Consider the following 15330-nt stretch of genomic DNA (forward strand, 5'->3'; position numbering starts at 1 on the left):
ACGTACCCGCAGAGGAGCCTCCCCAGCGGTCTCAGCGCTTCCCTCCAAATATTATCGCTTTCGAACAATGTTTAAACACACACACACATATATATATATATATGACACAGGCTATTAAAAAAGGAAGGTTACTTTGAATTAACTGGAGTTAAGTTAACTGGAGAAAACCAATCAGTATTTCAATTATTTATATAAACCAGCAGATGGCGCAATTACCCTGCTTTGTAGAGATTAGAGACAATATGAAGTCTTGTAATTATTTTTAGAAGGAGCCTACTGCACTTTGAAGTACTTGAGCTTTACCCAAGCGATATATTGTACCTTTTCTTTGGTCTATCTGATTGACGTTTTAAGATACTTTTTAAAAAATGGATTTCTGCTCACTAATTATATAGGCTTACGTAAAAGTGAAATAATTTCAGGAAAACAAATACAGTTGAATCAAGCATTAGGTAATATGTTTGTACTTCTCACTTGTGGAGAGTATGAACATTCCGGGTACAGCAGTGTGCTATCAACCCCAGTTTCCAAACAAAAACAGCATTCACTAAAACTGATACGTAACCAGCAGATTGTGACTCATTCTCTCCATTCTTTGCTTCACACTCTGCAGGCTTGTCTCTGTTCCAAGGATCTCCGTAGTGAAACCACAGCCTGAAAAAAATAAACAATTAAAGAAAATAGGGGGGGGACACCGAGGCGTGTCGGAGAAATTCCCCTTTAAAGGGAACTCCCATTTACTTGTATAAATAACAACCCTTAGTTGCCATAGAGTCGGATTCCAGGTCTACCCAACAGCCCATCGCGACTCAGCTCTAAGGATTGCGGGTAAACAACTTCACTGTCTCCAAGGTAACCAAGAAGAAAACCTCGAGTGAAACATCTGCAGATGGAACTCAACATATAAGCAAAACCTATGGTCTAAGGTTCATTCAGGCTGTGAGCAAAGACAGGTGGAATATATTAAATCTTTATTAGGATTTTTTTTTTTTAAACACAAGAAAAACAATTCCTCTCATTATGAGAATTAAAATACTGATTAAAAATAATGGATAGATAGAACGTCGTTCAGGGTTAGGGCAACTGTCCTGCTCAGGACTGTCTGGCCACTCTCGAGCAAGGAGTCCTTCGTCAGGAGTGAGACCACTTCCCTGAGAGCAAGCCGAGACTTCCTAGAGAGTCAGCCAGAGCTGGCGGCCGTCGTTCAGTCGTCGCCAAGCCAAGAAGCGGGCAAAAGCGTCGCGAGATTCCAACTGTGTCAACCTGGAGACTGAGAGGACCTCGGAATTATATGGCAGATACTCGTCATTTAAATAGATCCGTATCGGTCGCATGAGCAGCCATTTATATCAACTCAGTTTCACTTCTTTGTCTATCCGAACACAGAGGGTGTGGGGAAACACTGAAAATATTGGACTCCTTTTCCACAGTTTTGTACTCAATATGGACAAAATGTGCATATCTTATATTGTCGTTTAATAATATAAACTGTAAATTTTAGCTCTAATAGGGAGGAGACCGTTGTTGGGTGAGAGACTCGACACCAGGGAGCCGACCCACTCAGTTAAAAGGTCAAAGGGAACACCTAAGGGCTCAGGTTACCAGAGCTCTCACTCCTCCTAACACCAGTCTCCCACGTTTTTCCTCAAGTGTGTGAGGTGTAATACACACACACACACACACACTCATGAAGTTGCTTGTAAATTATAGCTCAGTTGTCGTTGAACATGCTACTGTTGTACAATCGCAGTAAAACTTGGATCAAAATCCCACCACCAACAACGGAAAGAATTCTTTTTTTTTTTTTGGTGCCGATCAATAAACCAGTCATCGTTTAATGGCTTCATCCGAACAAATAATTTCATCGCGACCAAGCAGAAACAGTTGGCGTAAATCCTCAGGCACTGTCATAATTAGTTAGTTTAATTGTGAAAATCTTGAGCACCTGCAAGAGCTCTACAAAAAAAAAAAAAAAAAAAAAAAAAAAAGGTACTATAATTATGAATTGTTTGTTATAATTTTGAATTACGATAAATTATAGTCTTTAATGCTTGTATGTTTGTGATCCTCTTCGCAGTGGTTAAGGTCCCATTAAGAGTTTTTGAGGTCCTCCAGAGGAAACGTGTCCACCCACTTCTGTGTGCGTTCTCGACACTGGTCCCAGTCGTAGAGGGGGCGGTACTGGAAGTGACGCAGAGCTTTGTCTGTGCGTACTGTAAAGGAGGTGCTCGCCACCGCCAAGGTGTAACTGTTCAGTAAGGGTGTGTAGTTGCACAGCGGGCTCAGTAACCAGCGGACCAGGTCGTTAACCACGGCCAGGAACCACAGGACCAGCAGGGGCATGCGAACCCTTCTGAAGTTAAACGTTGAGAGGAACTGCATGTTGAAATCCTCGTAGCTCTTGTAGGGCGAGTCATCGTAGCAGAAGAACGCCTCGCCTCCTACGGTCTGGGGTCGCTCTCTCAGGGCGCGGGCTGCCAGTACGTGCATCCAAGCTACGTTACCTAGCAACACAACCAAGTAGATGAGTGAGTGACAGTGGTGGAAAACTGAAATAGTTTCTTCTGGAATGCAGTACTCCAGTGAGTAGGGCAGGAGCCTCAGCGCACCTCAGCTGTTCAGATTGTGAGAAACCGCCAGCTTCAGTCTGATTCTCTCCGTCTCCACCATCATTAATGGTTAATAACCACATTTCTTATACGGTGCTGTTCCTCACAGAGCTTTAATTACAAAGCGTTCAAGGACGCTTGGAAACGAGGGCGAACAGGCGGGTTGCCCGACGGCCGCCCAGACGAGGACGGAAATGCCTAACTCAATATTTGTTCATTCATCCGTTATCTGGGACGGGTTCGCCGACGTCATCAAGCCAGCTCGAGCTCTCGCCAATCTTCAGGTGAACCCCTGAGTCATAGAGGCAACAGTGTTGCACCACGCTCAACGGAACACACCTAACCAGGGCTGCCATCAGGCCGATGCCCCAACCAGGACATACGAAAACAGTAAGCGATCTGGCACAGCACGAACCAGCTGACACACAGGTAAGTCAACACCACTCCATCCGCCTACGCACAAACGTGCGGTCACATGCTTTCATCGCCCGCAACGCTGTCAGACAGCGAGGAGGCTGATGAATGCGGAGGAGAGGTGGATGAGATGTCATCAGCAACAGGAAGCAGGATGTTTTAAGTTCTGGCTACAAACTTCATGGGGGGGGGGGGATTTAATTCTTTGAAGGAAAGCATCAAACAGTTCAAAACAAGGCTGGCGAACAGGTGAGAGACCTTTTCCCTGCTCGTGAGTGTGGCCGAATAAAGAGTCAGGTGATTTATTGCACTCACACCATCATCAAAAAAACTTTGCGAGCATGTTTGCTTGTTTTTTTTCTTGTAAAGCTGAACTCAGGTGTTGCAACTTGTCAATCAAAAAAAGAAGCCACGCCCAAAAACATAAACGGCTTTCTCATCATGGCCATAATTAACAGAACTACTATCCTGCTGTGCTGAAGACGACTTGAAACTTGCGATCAAGACCATAATTCCCATCGACTTCACTCTACTTCAGCGGCGAAGGAGTCAGAAATAACGCAGGCTTACAGAACTTCAGCGCTGGTAACGCTCATGTGCACTGTTTTTTTGTTTTTAAACAGTGGGGAGCAGGAAGTGAGCTCATCCACACACGATGTCATGACAGTTTGTCACATTTTATAACCTGTATGTTCACGTGCATCTTTAAACTTCTCAGCAGCTGAGCAGCTCAAGGACATCAGGGTTTTTAATAGGATGCACTGGCACGTGTGCTGTATACCATTCATCGGCTACAATGACGACTTCCTGTGAAATGGCGAGGAAGTGCTGCTGCACGACAACTGCAGTTCTGCTTTTAGCCCTGAGCACAAGTGTTGATGAGTACTCGACCGCTGCTTTCAGGGTTTAAAAATAAAACCGTGGTTGCCTGGGATCTCACACCAGGGTACAAGGACACGTCTGTGCAGTTGTGACTTTAACATACGAGGCCACCGATCTAAGACTCACCGGCATAAACTCGCCCATGTTCAATGTCATCAGGCACCCCTCCGATGATCAAGCCTCCCCTCTGCACACCCTGCTTGTAGAAATCTTTAATCAGCTCGTGTCCCTCGCCGTAGATCCCCGTCGGCCTCAGCGAGCACGTGTATAAACATTTACCATCCTTCACCTGAGCAGGAGGACAAACCAGGACAGTTAGTGAGAACACGTGGAAGAATATTGACAGAAAAGTGCTGAGTAGACCTTCAGCTGTGCGCCAGTACTGATTCTTCCAAGAAGCCGCAGGGGGTGGGGGTGGGGGCTGGTTTTTGAGGCAAGGTTGCACAAGAAATTACTTCTTTCCAGTCTGAAGTCCAACAAAGTTGCACAAGAATCCATTTCAGTCTGACAAGAGCTTAGCAACCAGACTGTAAATTAAGATGACAGCTCCATGACTGTGACATCATGTGACAACGGCAAGACACACCTCCTCACAGAGGGCGTCTGCTTTATCAAATATCTTTACCATTCAAGTGCAAATTAAAGTTCGTTGAATCAAAAATTTCTCTTTTGGATTCTTCAAACTGGCCATGCCACGCGAGGTGGCAGCATTCGGTGGTGGCGGCATCCGTTAAAATGACCTGACAACACCACGGAAACATTCACACAACAGGAAGTCAGTTCCTTTTGTCATGACAAAGACACAAAAGGCCTGATTTGATAAAGCAGCCCTCCGGGTGGCAGTCAACATCGTTTTGTAGTTTATTATCTCGTTATTCATTGACAGCAGCTCCTTGACGTGGAATTCACAGTAACTAGCTCATGTTTTTTTTTTTTTTTTATGATGTTAATGTCTCGCCAGCATTCGTGGCGTTTCACATGCCATCACCGCACAACGTAGCGAAAACGAGGTCGAGGTCAAGGTCGCATACTTCCCCTACGATCGCCCTGCTTGTCTCAACCGCTCAGCACAAAAAATCCTAAAAAGACACATTCACACACATAGGAACTAAGACCAGGATTTTTTAAAAAACAAACAGATTTCACATTTCTTGTTCCATTTCTCTGAGGTAATTCACGTGTTCCAGTTACACTTTCAAGTGTGAGGCACATATTTTTACACCTCGTTTAAGTTGTCACTGTATTTTTGTGACACACTGTCAAAGAGTGCAGGTCTTTTTACTTTCAGGTAATGATTTCTTGAGCGTTTGTTTTTCTGTTCTGGAGAAAAGTGAATAATTTCCCACCTCGAGGAACAATAAGGTAAACCTGATTAAATCATCCTGCATCTACCGGCACCTTCGCAGTTCCTATTAGAACAATTCCCACGAGTCAGCAATGCAGCCGCCAGCTAGAACGGGATTTTAATAATGCGCCTCTTTGAATATTACCGATGATACTTCTGACAAATATCAAATATGAAAATGTCAGTTTGCAGACTGTTTAAAATGAAATGCTGTGGTACCTTGGACTCATTTGCTTGCAGCACCATTTTCTCTGCCTTGGCTTTGCTGATGGGGTAGGCCATGGTTTGCTTCACGTTGTAAGGTGTGTCCTCGTTCCCCCTGCACAGAAGGAGCCAAAGAGTCAAGAGCGTTGTTTTTCCTGACCCTGCCACAAGTATGAGGGGAATGTGAACCACTTGGGGGGAAACAAGTGGTTAGAATCACAGTCTGTCTCCCTGCATACTTGGGAGTCCTCAGACAAAATCAACCCATTTGCACTGCCAGAGGTCGTCATTCCAGCGCGAGAAGGCAACGCTGCATCCAGACATATCAGAACACGCAACACGCCAACTGGATTGGTGATTATTTACCACCAGTCACTGCAGATGAATTTCAAACTGACACATCACACAACGTAAAAGCCACACCAGAGTCCTACTGGAGGTGGACCGGTTAATCAGGCTGATAGTTCCAGTGCACGACAGGCTGATTAAAAAATAAACAGGTAGTAATCAGGCGGCCCGAGTGTGGCTGCTACCTGAGCCAACGTGACAAATGCAATTCAGAGGACGAAAAAAAAGAAATACTGCACTTTTGATTTTCAAATATTTGTATGGGTTAAAAGTGAAAACTGCATTAGGAGTGTTAGGACAGAGATGCAGCTCCAACTGCATGATTAATTAAAAACTAAAATATGTACACGGTGACAGGTCACTCTGAAAAATCCAGGTTTTTACATTTCAGTTTTGTAACACAGTTAACTTAACCAACTCACCGGTAACTTGGTCTGCACAGCACCGGCACAGAGGGTTTGCAGTTACAGCTGCAGACATGCAGCAGCATTACGTCACACAATATGGCCTGCCAGCTATCATCACGCAAACCCTTGGAGACGGAAAACAACAGGCCAGCGAGACAGGGAGGGCCAAGAGTTGGAGTCTGGATGTGCGCAATAATTTGGTGACAAATATTTGAAACCTCAACAACAGGAAAACAAACCCAAGGATCTTGTTTTCCTGATCACTGCTACGACCGTTTTTAAATAAATAAACAGGATGAACAAGTGAGGGGGGGGCAGCGTGGCTCAGAGGTAGAGTGGTCGCCTAGCAACTGAAGGGTCGCTGGTTCTATCCTTACTTCCCCCGGTGTCTATGTCCAAGTATCCTTGAGCAAGCCACTGAACCCCTAATTGATCCTGATGGCCCTGCGACGAACTGGTGACCCGTCCAGGGTGAACCCCACCTCTCGCCCAATGTCAGCTGGGATAGGCTCCACCCCCATGAACCTTCATGGATAAGAGGTATAGAACATGGATGGATGGAACAAGAGAGGGAAAACCTGGACTGACAGGAGAACAAAAAGTGACCTACAGAGTAAATTCCTGCTGGTGCTGAAACTATTGAGCGTGTTATTTCCTGCCAGGTGAGTCAGGCTCCTAAGTGAGAAATGACCTTCAGGGGATTCTAAAGCCAATGGAGATAAAGAGTGTGTGTGTGTGTGTGTGTGTGTGGGGGGGGGGGGGGATGGGAGGAAATGAGTAGAGGATGGAGGGGGAGAGGCTGACTTTTTGAAAGTGGAAAAAAATCAGTTTTCTTCCCTTTTTTTTTTCTCCAGTGGTCTGGTTTTGAGTCCAGTCAGAGACAAAATGCATGTAAACCGATTTCTTTGGTCAGTTTTCATTTGGTTGATAAAACCTTTTTCTCCATCCTGCAGATGTGTTGAGCAACACCTACTCAGGGTTGAGACCCCTCCTGTGGGCGATACTTGATAGAACCTCACTTCAATCGGTTTGATGCATCGCTTTAAGGATGCATTAAACTAGAACATTAGTTTTCTAAACCTAGAATTTAATGTCAGAATCGTCTCCGCCAAAGCAAATGAAACATGAGCTGGAGCCCTCGCCTCCGCTGGGGAGGCCGCATGAGCATGAGCAGACTATCATTCAAATCTGTTGGTATACTATAAATCCCTAAAAACAGGCTTACGAGGAACTTAATTAAAATCCATGTCAAGGAATGACACCGACGGCTCTGTAAATGCTTGCGGCAGCCTGGAACACTCTTCAGGCTCTACAATTTAAAAGTTCATCACTCGTTTCTGTGCAATATTAACCGTCTTGGCCCAAATTTAACAAAAACCTAGTTCGTTTTTGACAAATCCTGCAAAACAAACAAACACACGCCGAAGATCACGTGACCTCCGCGGGGGCGGATCTCAAACTCTCACATGTGGCTCATTTTCCAGCACTGACACGAGTTCAACAAACTCATGACAGGAGGTTTAAAAAAAACAAAAAACAACAACAACAAAAACTACAAGTGCATCCAGACGTGACCACTTTGAGGTTTCCTCGTTATCAGAATTTGCCGCTTGTTCTTGTTATTAAAATCGTGTGGCTCCAGTTCCCCAATCGCAGCAAAACTTGTCTGGTTTTCAAAGCTGCGATGTCATGTTTGGTCTCACTGCATGTGTTTGCTGAGTGTGTGTGTAAATCGCTGGACTGATTCGTCCAAAAAGGAACTTCCACCCTGCTGGTAGGGCCGATTTAACACCGGGTGTCTTGATCTCGTCTCCGCTAGATTCTTCAGTTTCTTTACAGGACATTTGCTTTCCATGAAGTTGACTGCAGAGACGAGAGCGACCGCAGAGACGTAGCAAAGACTTTCTGTAAAGAGGACATTTTAGCTTCGAAACAAGCGAAACTTCACCTGATGAAGGGTTGTCTGTTGACATTGGGCCCGATCACCTCCATGCTGCTGGTGTAGACCAGGCTCGGGACGCTGTTCTCCACACAGGCATTGATCACGTTCTCCGTCCCTGACAAAACATCATGCATTCAGTATTTAAGACCAATAAGACAAATGACTTATTCAGATAGAGGGGGAAATTAGATCCATGTGTGCTCCATTTAACAAAGACCAATTTAACAGACGCAAGAGGAAAATACGGAGCTTTGCTCCTCAGAGACCGAAACCTGCGATAAACAATGGGAGAAAGAAGGTCGCTGACCAACGAGGAAGAAAACGAAGAAGAAAGCACTTTTTGAGGTCCTCTCAGGTAATCTGAAGTCTCGCGAGGAGGGAAAAGACAGCAGAGTCTCGTCCACTTTGGCAGACGCTCAAGTGAAACGTGCAGGAATCCGTTTCAAGGGTGATACAAATGTTTTACACGTGACCACGGATGCTTGAACCTCGGGATTTTCACCGTAAAACTTTAAATATGTGGATGGTATTCACATGCCTTCACGCGCATCGAGCTTGAGACTCAGGCAGCACAGCGGCTGGTCGGAGGTTATAACGTCTAGCGTGTGCTCTCTGACCCTTCCAGCCAGAAAACAGAGTGTTACAAGTAATCACCCAAATAAAGCAGTTAGACGCATCAGGACAGAGTTCGAGAATGCTTTGATCGACAGTGGAGGAGAGGAGGGAGTTAACAGTTCATGATTCACAGCGGAATGGAAAACATCTGAATGCTTGAAATATTTTTTGCAACTGGAGCTAAACAGAACCAGCCTTGTCCGTAAGAACAACTCAGGTTAAACCTGAGCTTGAGACTAGAGATGTTTGCTCGTTTTAGTCCAGTGATACTCATTTTAAAATCCTAATCATGACAGGGACAACCGAGCTTTCTTCTCTGAGGTTTCTGGGTCTAAAGTGATAAAGAGGGAGAATAATGATTGGCTTCATTCTCATCCTGAGCAGGGAAACGTCTCAAGTGCGGCGGTGTCCTTGAACATCAACTGCAAGGTCGGGGCCTGGATGGGCGTGAGCTTCCTCTGGGTTGATGCTTTTTTTCCAGGGTGAAACATAAATATTTCCTGTTTCCATTTCGCCACCATGAGGGTGACTGACGCTCCTCCGGTGTCTCACCTGTCACGTTGACGGAGTAGATGAGGGTCTCCGGGACTTTGTGCCAGACGTCCACCAAGCTGGCGGTGTGGATGACGACATGGGCCCCGCGAGAGACATCCAGCACGCTGCTGTACTTGGTGATGTCCCCCTGGATGACCACGACCTTGGTCCGCTCTGAGAGACAGAGAGAGACAGACAGGAAGAGACAAAGACAAAACAACATGAGTGTCACGGAATCACAGCTGGGAACCTTTTCAAGGAGTGTGACACCCAGAAAAAAGTCGGGAGGAAATATTTGTCTGGAGGTGACAAAGCCTGAGTTTTTCAGACACAAACTAAAACTATTTGATGGTCCAAATTACCTTTACGCGCTCTGTTCAAGCAGCGCAAGTCATAAATTTAACCCTTTTACTGCCACATTGTCAGGAAGAGGTTAAAGATTTTCTCGTCACATTAGCACCTGTGTATCACGACCTGCAGACCCAAACATCAGCGGGGAGGGAGGGTGTGGACGGGGTGGTGGCTCACCCCCGACGTTCACACTTTTTTTTGTGTAAAATCAATTAACAATTCGGATTTATGACACAACGCTTTCTCTCTTTCAAAGACCGTCCTGAGTTCTCCGTGATTCTGGCCAGGATTGTCCCGTTTCCATAGAGATGACGGACTGAATACTGCGGTGAACAGGAACCCACGCTGAGTTAAAACCCACCAGAAACAGCGTGGCGTTAAGAGGGCGAGTGCTCCAACTCCACACTTCCTTTGGCACCACGATCACATAAAAGGGCTCACACTGTCATTTATCTCTGCAGTGACCATGAAACCACAGATAAAATAAGAGGGCAGAGTCCTGGAAACCGACTCTGACTTCCTCCGAATTAACTGAGAAGTCTTTTCTGGAAGTTGTTGCCATAATCTAACTAATTACAGACAGGGACACGTTTAATGACAGGCTCGTTCACTGCACCGTGAATTGCAAACATCTCATTTTCCATGGGCGTTTACTGAGCGCTCCGGTCACAGCTGGCTGATGTCTCAGGGGCTCAAACTGCCTCAAAGTCTCAGAAAAACACAATGGCAGTTAAACAAAAGTGCTTTTATTGAGGCGTCGCTCAAATTGAGGCACATTCCTGACAAAACCTCACCGATGAGCAGCTTTCTCAAGACGGTAGCACCTAATCCAATCAGTGTTGGGTGACATGGCGAGAACAGTGCAGGTCACAACTCCCGCTTCTGAGGTCATCATGTCCCCCACAAGTGGAGGGCAACAAGAGGATCAGAATCCAGCTGCACCCCAATGACGAGTCACCTCTGCTCACACGGCGCGACTCAGTTGCACTCACGGTGATCTGTGAGGTTTTCAACTCTGTCACAGTATTTTTGAGGAAATGACGAATAGCACAAGGATGAAAATAGTACCATAAAGCACCCTTGTGCTCCAAGTCACATCAGCTGTTCAACTGCTCGGACCGATCTTAATGCCGATCCTCAAATACCAGCCAAAATCTATCAATGTGGTTAAAAACAAGCCAACAGCAACAGTCGATTCACAATTTAAAATTCCAGTGACAGTGATGATGTCATCGCGTCCTCTGGCAGGACTCGTGATTTAACCCAGGCGCGTGGAAAGGTTTAAAAAAAATACTTCCAAAACAAAAGGAACTTTTTCAAGGGATTCAAAAAAACAAGACTTATGTCAGTTGTTCATCCTCCAAACAGCAGGACAGATACCCTGCATTAAGCTGAGACCTACTCCAGTTAGCTTAGCATAATGAATGGAAGTGGATGGGAAATGTTAGCATAGTGCAGTTAAAAAAAAAAAAGAAAAAAAAAAGCCACTAAATACAATTTTCTCCAAAACGTCCAGCTAGAATAACGAGAGTTGTGGAGAACATTTCTGATGAAATAACACAAAATTATGACGCGCTGTAGTTTAACAATCAAACACGCAGCCGTTTTGCACGATAGATCTTCTGGAGGTACATTTCTTGACTATTTTGTGTTTAGAAAACAACTCCCCGTTAGAACGCCTTCTCTACAGGCCTACGGTACCCATGCAGAAACGGAAACAAAAAGTTGCCTCGTTGATTTAAAAGTAGAAACTGAACAACTACAAAAGTCCCTCTAAAACGCACAGCTGCTTAAACATAAGGAATATTTTTCCAGGCTTTACAACAAAAGAGCTTGATTTTCTGAAAGGCAGTGCAGGCAAGATCACAATGGGCCCTGATGGACATTGTGTTGGCTTGAAAGCTCTCATCAAGGCAGTGCCAGCAGGTGAGTCAGAGCAAGCCAACACTGGCTGCTTTGATTTGTTTTTATTTTATATTTTAAATCCCACCATTTATTCACAGCTCCGAGCTTCAGTACAGGGAACCGCAGCGTGCCATCAAGTCCAGATTTAAAAACAACAAAAAGAAATAAAATAAATGTCATCTTGCAAATTCAAACTGACTGTAGAAGACAAACATGAACTTTGAGCCTCAACCGTTGTAAAACAGTTGGTCTGAGGGCAGCAACGAGTCCCGGAGCCAGGTTTTGAGAACCCTGATGGGATTAAAAACCGCCACTTATGTGAGGTTAAACTACACATGGACGAGTCCAAAATAGTTTGGAACAAAAAGGCGGCCAAAAACCGAGACCAGGACCGGGTTCCTACCTGTGCTGAGTCCTTCGAAACTCGAGTCGACGTGTTTGTCAAAGACTCGAACCTCCGTCAACGCGTCCTCCTTCTCCAGCAGAACCCGAAGCAGGTGCCGGCCGAGGAAGCCGCATCCCCCGGTGATCACGTAGACGAGTCCCCGCTGACGTTCAGACATGCTGGCGGTTTCTCTGCGGTGGCAGGAGCAGCAGCAGCGGTGGGCGTGCAATTCTCCCCTCCACAACCCAGCCGGTCCTGTCTTTATACCACGTACGTGACAGACGCCCACCTTTTTTTTTTCTTTTTTTGGGGGGGGTTGTCGTTGTTGTTGTTTTTTTTTCTGAAACTTTATTAGCATTCCGTCGGAGCTCGTGCGATTGGTCAGTTGTGCTCGTGTGTGTGTGAGGGAGAAGAAAAATATAAACACATAAAAGGATACACACATTTTGCCTATAGATTTTATTATTTCATTTATTTTAAGGATGCACAACGTTGTTGTTGTTGTTCTTGTTCTTGTTGCTGCTGGCCAATATTTTGGGACTTTCACAATAAATGTCGATATTATCTGAATAAACACGTGTTCATGTGATAATCACATTTTATTCACTTTGAAAAACAAGAGGAGACGTTTGAGAATCGGAGATGTATTTTTGAATCATTATTTACAGCAAGTTTGGAAAAGCCCATAAATCCTTTATTTAATGTTTCTACATCACTAATGACGAGAAAAAATACATAAAAAAATCTGCTGATACCTGCGTTTATTCATCTATTCATTCGTGTATTTCTTTCTTTATGTATTGCTGGATGTCTACACTCATTTCTTTCAGTGTTTCTACGTTGATTGACGTCTGCACTTCCTTGTCGTCACTGGGTTGGTGGGTGCATGTAATCAATTGATGTATGAGCCAGTTACTGTGGAGGAAGCGGCTGCATGCAATACACATCCGGCCAAAGCTGCTTTTCACAACAACACGTTCCTCTTTTAACGGACCTATCAAGCCTCACTACAACCTGTACCTGCTTACAGAGGGTGCTGCAGTGTTTTTTTTTCCCTTGTAAAGTATCTTGGGAGTCTTCTTCTTCTTCTATACATCCATTTTCTTCCACTTATCCTGTTCAGGATGGTGGGGGGGGTGGAGCCTATCCCAGCAGCCTTCACCCTGGACGGGTCACCAGTCCATGGCAGGGCCAAGACATAGAGACAGACAACCATTGGCTCTCCCAGCCAAACCTAAAGTCAATTTAGAGTCTGGATTAACCTGGTCCCCTCTTGATGTCTTTGGACTGTGGAGGAAGCTGGAGTACCAGAGAGAACCCAGCAGGAACAGGGAGAACATGGAGATTCACACAGAAAGACCCCGTGTTCTAGCCGGGGCTCGAACCTGGAACCTTCCTGCTGTGAAGCGACAGTGCTGACCACTGCACCACCGTGCTGCCCCTTTTTCTTCTTCTTCTTCTTCTTCTTCTTCACATTATTATTCTTATTATTCTTATTCGGCAATAGAACCATGGCATTCATAGCAGACATTCTATTTCACAAGAAGAGAATTCCTAATGCTTTATTCATCACCTGGTTCCTTCCCAACATCTGCAGGAAGCAACAGCTGGAAGTGCATCATTCAAGAACAGTAGCGGCAGCAGTGTGACGGGGGAACGACACGCAGCGACGGGCGGCTGTGTGGCTCCTGTGTGGCTCTAATGAGGGCTGGCTTGCACATGGAGTCAATTTTACAGATGTTGGAAGACTCCAGACTTGAGGTCGCAGGAACGACTCTGACTCTGACTGAGATATTATGGTTGCACTTTGACTTTAGTCGCCGTGTTAGCGTGCAAAAACAGTAAATAAACTCACGTTGAATTATTTGTAGCACTAAAATGAACTTGTGAGCAGGAACGTATGAGGTAGGAGCGTTACATGATATCCTGAAGCAGAGTGACTATCCTCCAGGGACAAAAACACGTAATGATTGTGTGAATTTACGACATCACCCCGTTGGAAAACCTGCCAAAGGATAGGTTCATTATGTTCACTTTCCAGGTTAACAGCATCTGTTGGCATAAATTGAACTTTTAATTTATTGCTGATATCATCGGGCTGTGTCTTGGCCAGGGGGAGAGGAAATATGTTCTCTGGCCAATGTTTAATCAAATTGTTGGAACTGGTTGTATCTCTTGGCCACCAGTTACCGTGGAAACCACCTAAATCTTGTTTTTTTTGTTTTGTTTTCTATCTAACTCCAGGGTTCATTAGAGTTCCTTACAGTAATGTTAAATCCACCATCCCAGCATGCCTGGCATGGTCGGCTTGACCTTTGACCTTTGACCGCCACCATCCTTCATCTGTTCATCCTTGAACCCCAGTGGACACTTGGGCCGAATTCGAGGGAACTTCCTGGAGGAGTTCCTGTGATATACCGTCAACGAGAATGACGATGACGTTTACAGCGCCTCCCTCTTCCTGTCTCTCTCAATTACGTTGTCTGAACAATCCTAACATTGTTGCAATCTGAGTTGGGGTTTTTTTTTTTGTTCTCTTCAAATTTGTCAGCGCTCAAAACTACTTTTTTCATTGACTGATTTCATGTTAACTTTTGACTGAATCTGCTGCTGCTGCTGCTGCTGCCTCGCAGCCTGATATAAATCCACATTTTATGGTTTATTGCTGGTCTTCCACCTGCAGCCAGATGAACTCCTCAAGGCCATCACACACGTTAGCAGGATGCCAGGCAGGAACTGAGGACAAAGTTTAATCCTCGCTGAAATAAAGCCAAGCCAAGGTATGATTCACTTCACTATCATCACATAAATCATTTTGGGGGCCACAAGATAAGAGGTTCTTCCAATGTAGCGATTATTACGTCCTGAGAAATAACTGTGTCAAAGAAATAAAATAATAAAATAACAAAATTTGAGGGAACAAATTGAATCTTGTGGCTTCAAAATAAGGTCCGGTCTGGTCCAGTCCATTCTTCTGGATCGGACAGATGAGGGCGTTTATCTGCCAGATGCTGGAAAACTTTCATCAGAGGTCACCATCTGTTCCCTGAGCTTTACCAGCTTTTCTGTCGAGGTCACATGACGAAACCTTTGTAGGTCAGATTCCAACACTTCCTCTCGATGCAACCTATGTGTCTGGGTTGGAGAACATTGCAGGTGCATCGTCAGAAATGATTTCAGCGGTGATGTGAGCAGGAAATAAGTCGTTGCAAGAGACTTCCCGTTGACTCTGCTCGAAAGGCCACAACCGTCAGCTGATTTGTCCACATTCGGCTTTATGAAGTAAAAGTAGAGTGGACAAACCTCCTGATACCCAAGCTATCAGCCGCCGTGCGTTACACGCACACGTACAAATGTGCACCTGTGATATGATGTCATCACCATTACTG

The 15330-nt window shown here is 45.1% G+C and overlaps 1 protein-coding gene across 1 annotated transcript; it reads right to left on the minus strand.

The window, feature by feature from the left end:
- Nucleotides 1–969: 969 nt before the first annotated feature.
- On the minus strand, nucleotides 970–12251 carry hsd3b7 (hydroxy-delta-5-steroid dehydrogenase, 3 beta- and steroid delta-isomerase). The gene is made up of 6 exons (XM_086185535.1): nucleotides 11960–12251; nucleotides 9319–9474; nucleotides 8158–8266; nucleotides 5470–5569; nucleotides 4032–4194; nucleotides 970–2504 (listed from the first exon to the last, which is right to left on the minus strand). Exons 1-6 carry the CDS (start codon nucleotides 12117–12119, stop codon nucleotides 2092–2094), a joined length of 1101 nt encoding a protein of 366 aa, XP_086041661.1. The 5' UTR covers nucleotides 12120–12251; the 3' UTR covers nucleotides 970–2091.
- Between the last annotated feature and the right edge of the window lie 3079 nt (nucleotides 12252–15330).

Source organism: Aulostomus chinensis, chromosome 18 (assembly GCF_037954235.1).
Source record: "Aulostomus chinensis isolate RoL2024-O1b breed Wild chromosome 18, RoL_Achi_v1.0, whole genome shotgun sequence".
NCBI lineage: Eukaryota > Metazoa > Chordata > Actinopteri > Syngnathiformes > Aulostomidae > Aulostomus > Aulostomus chinensis.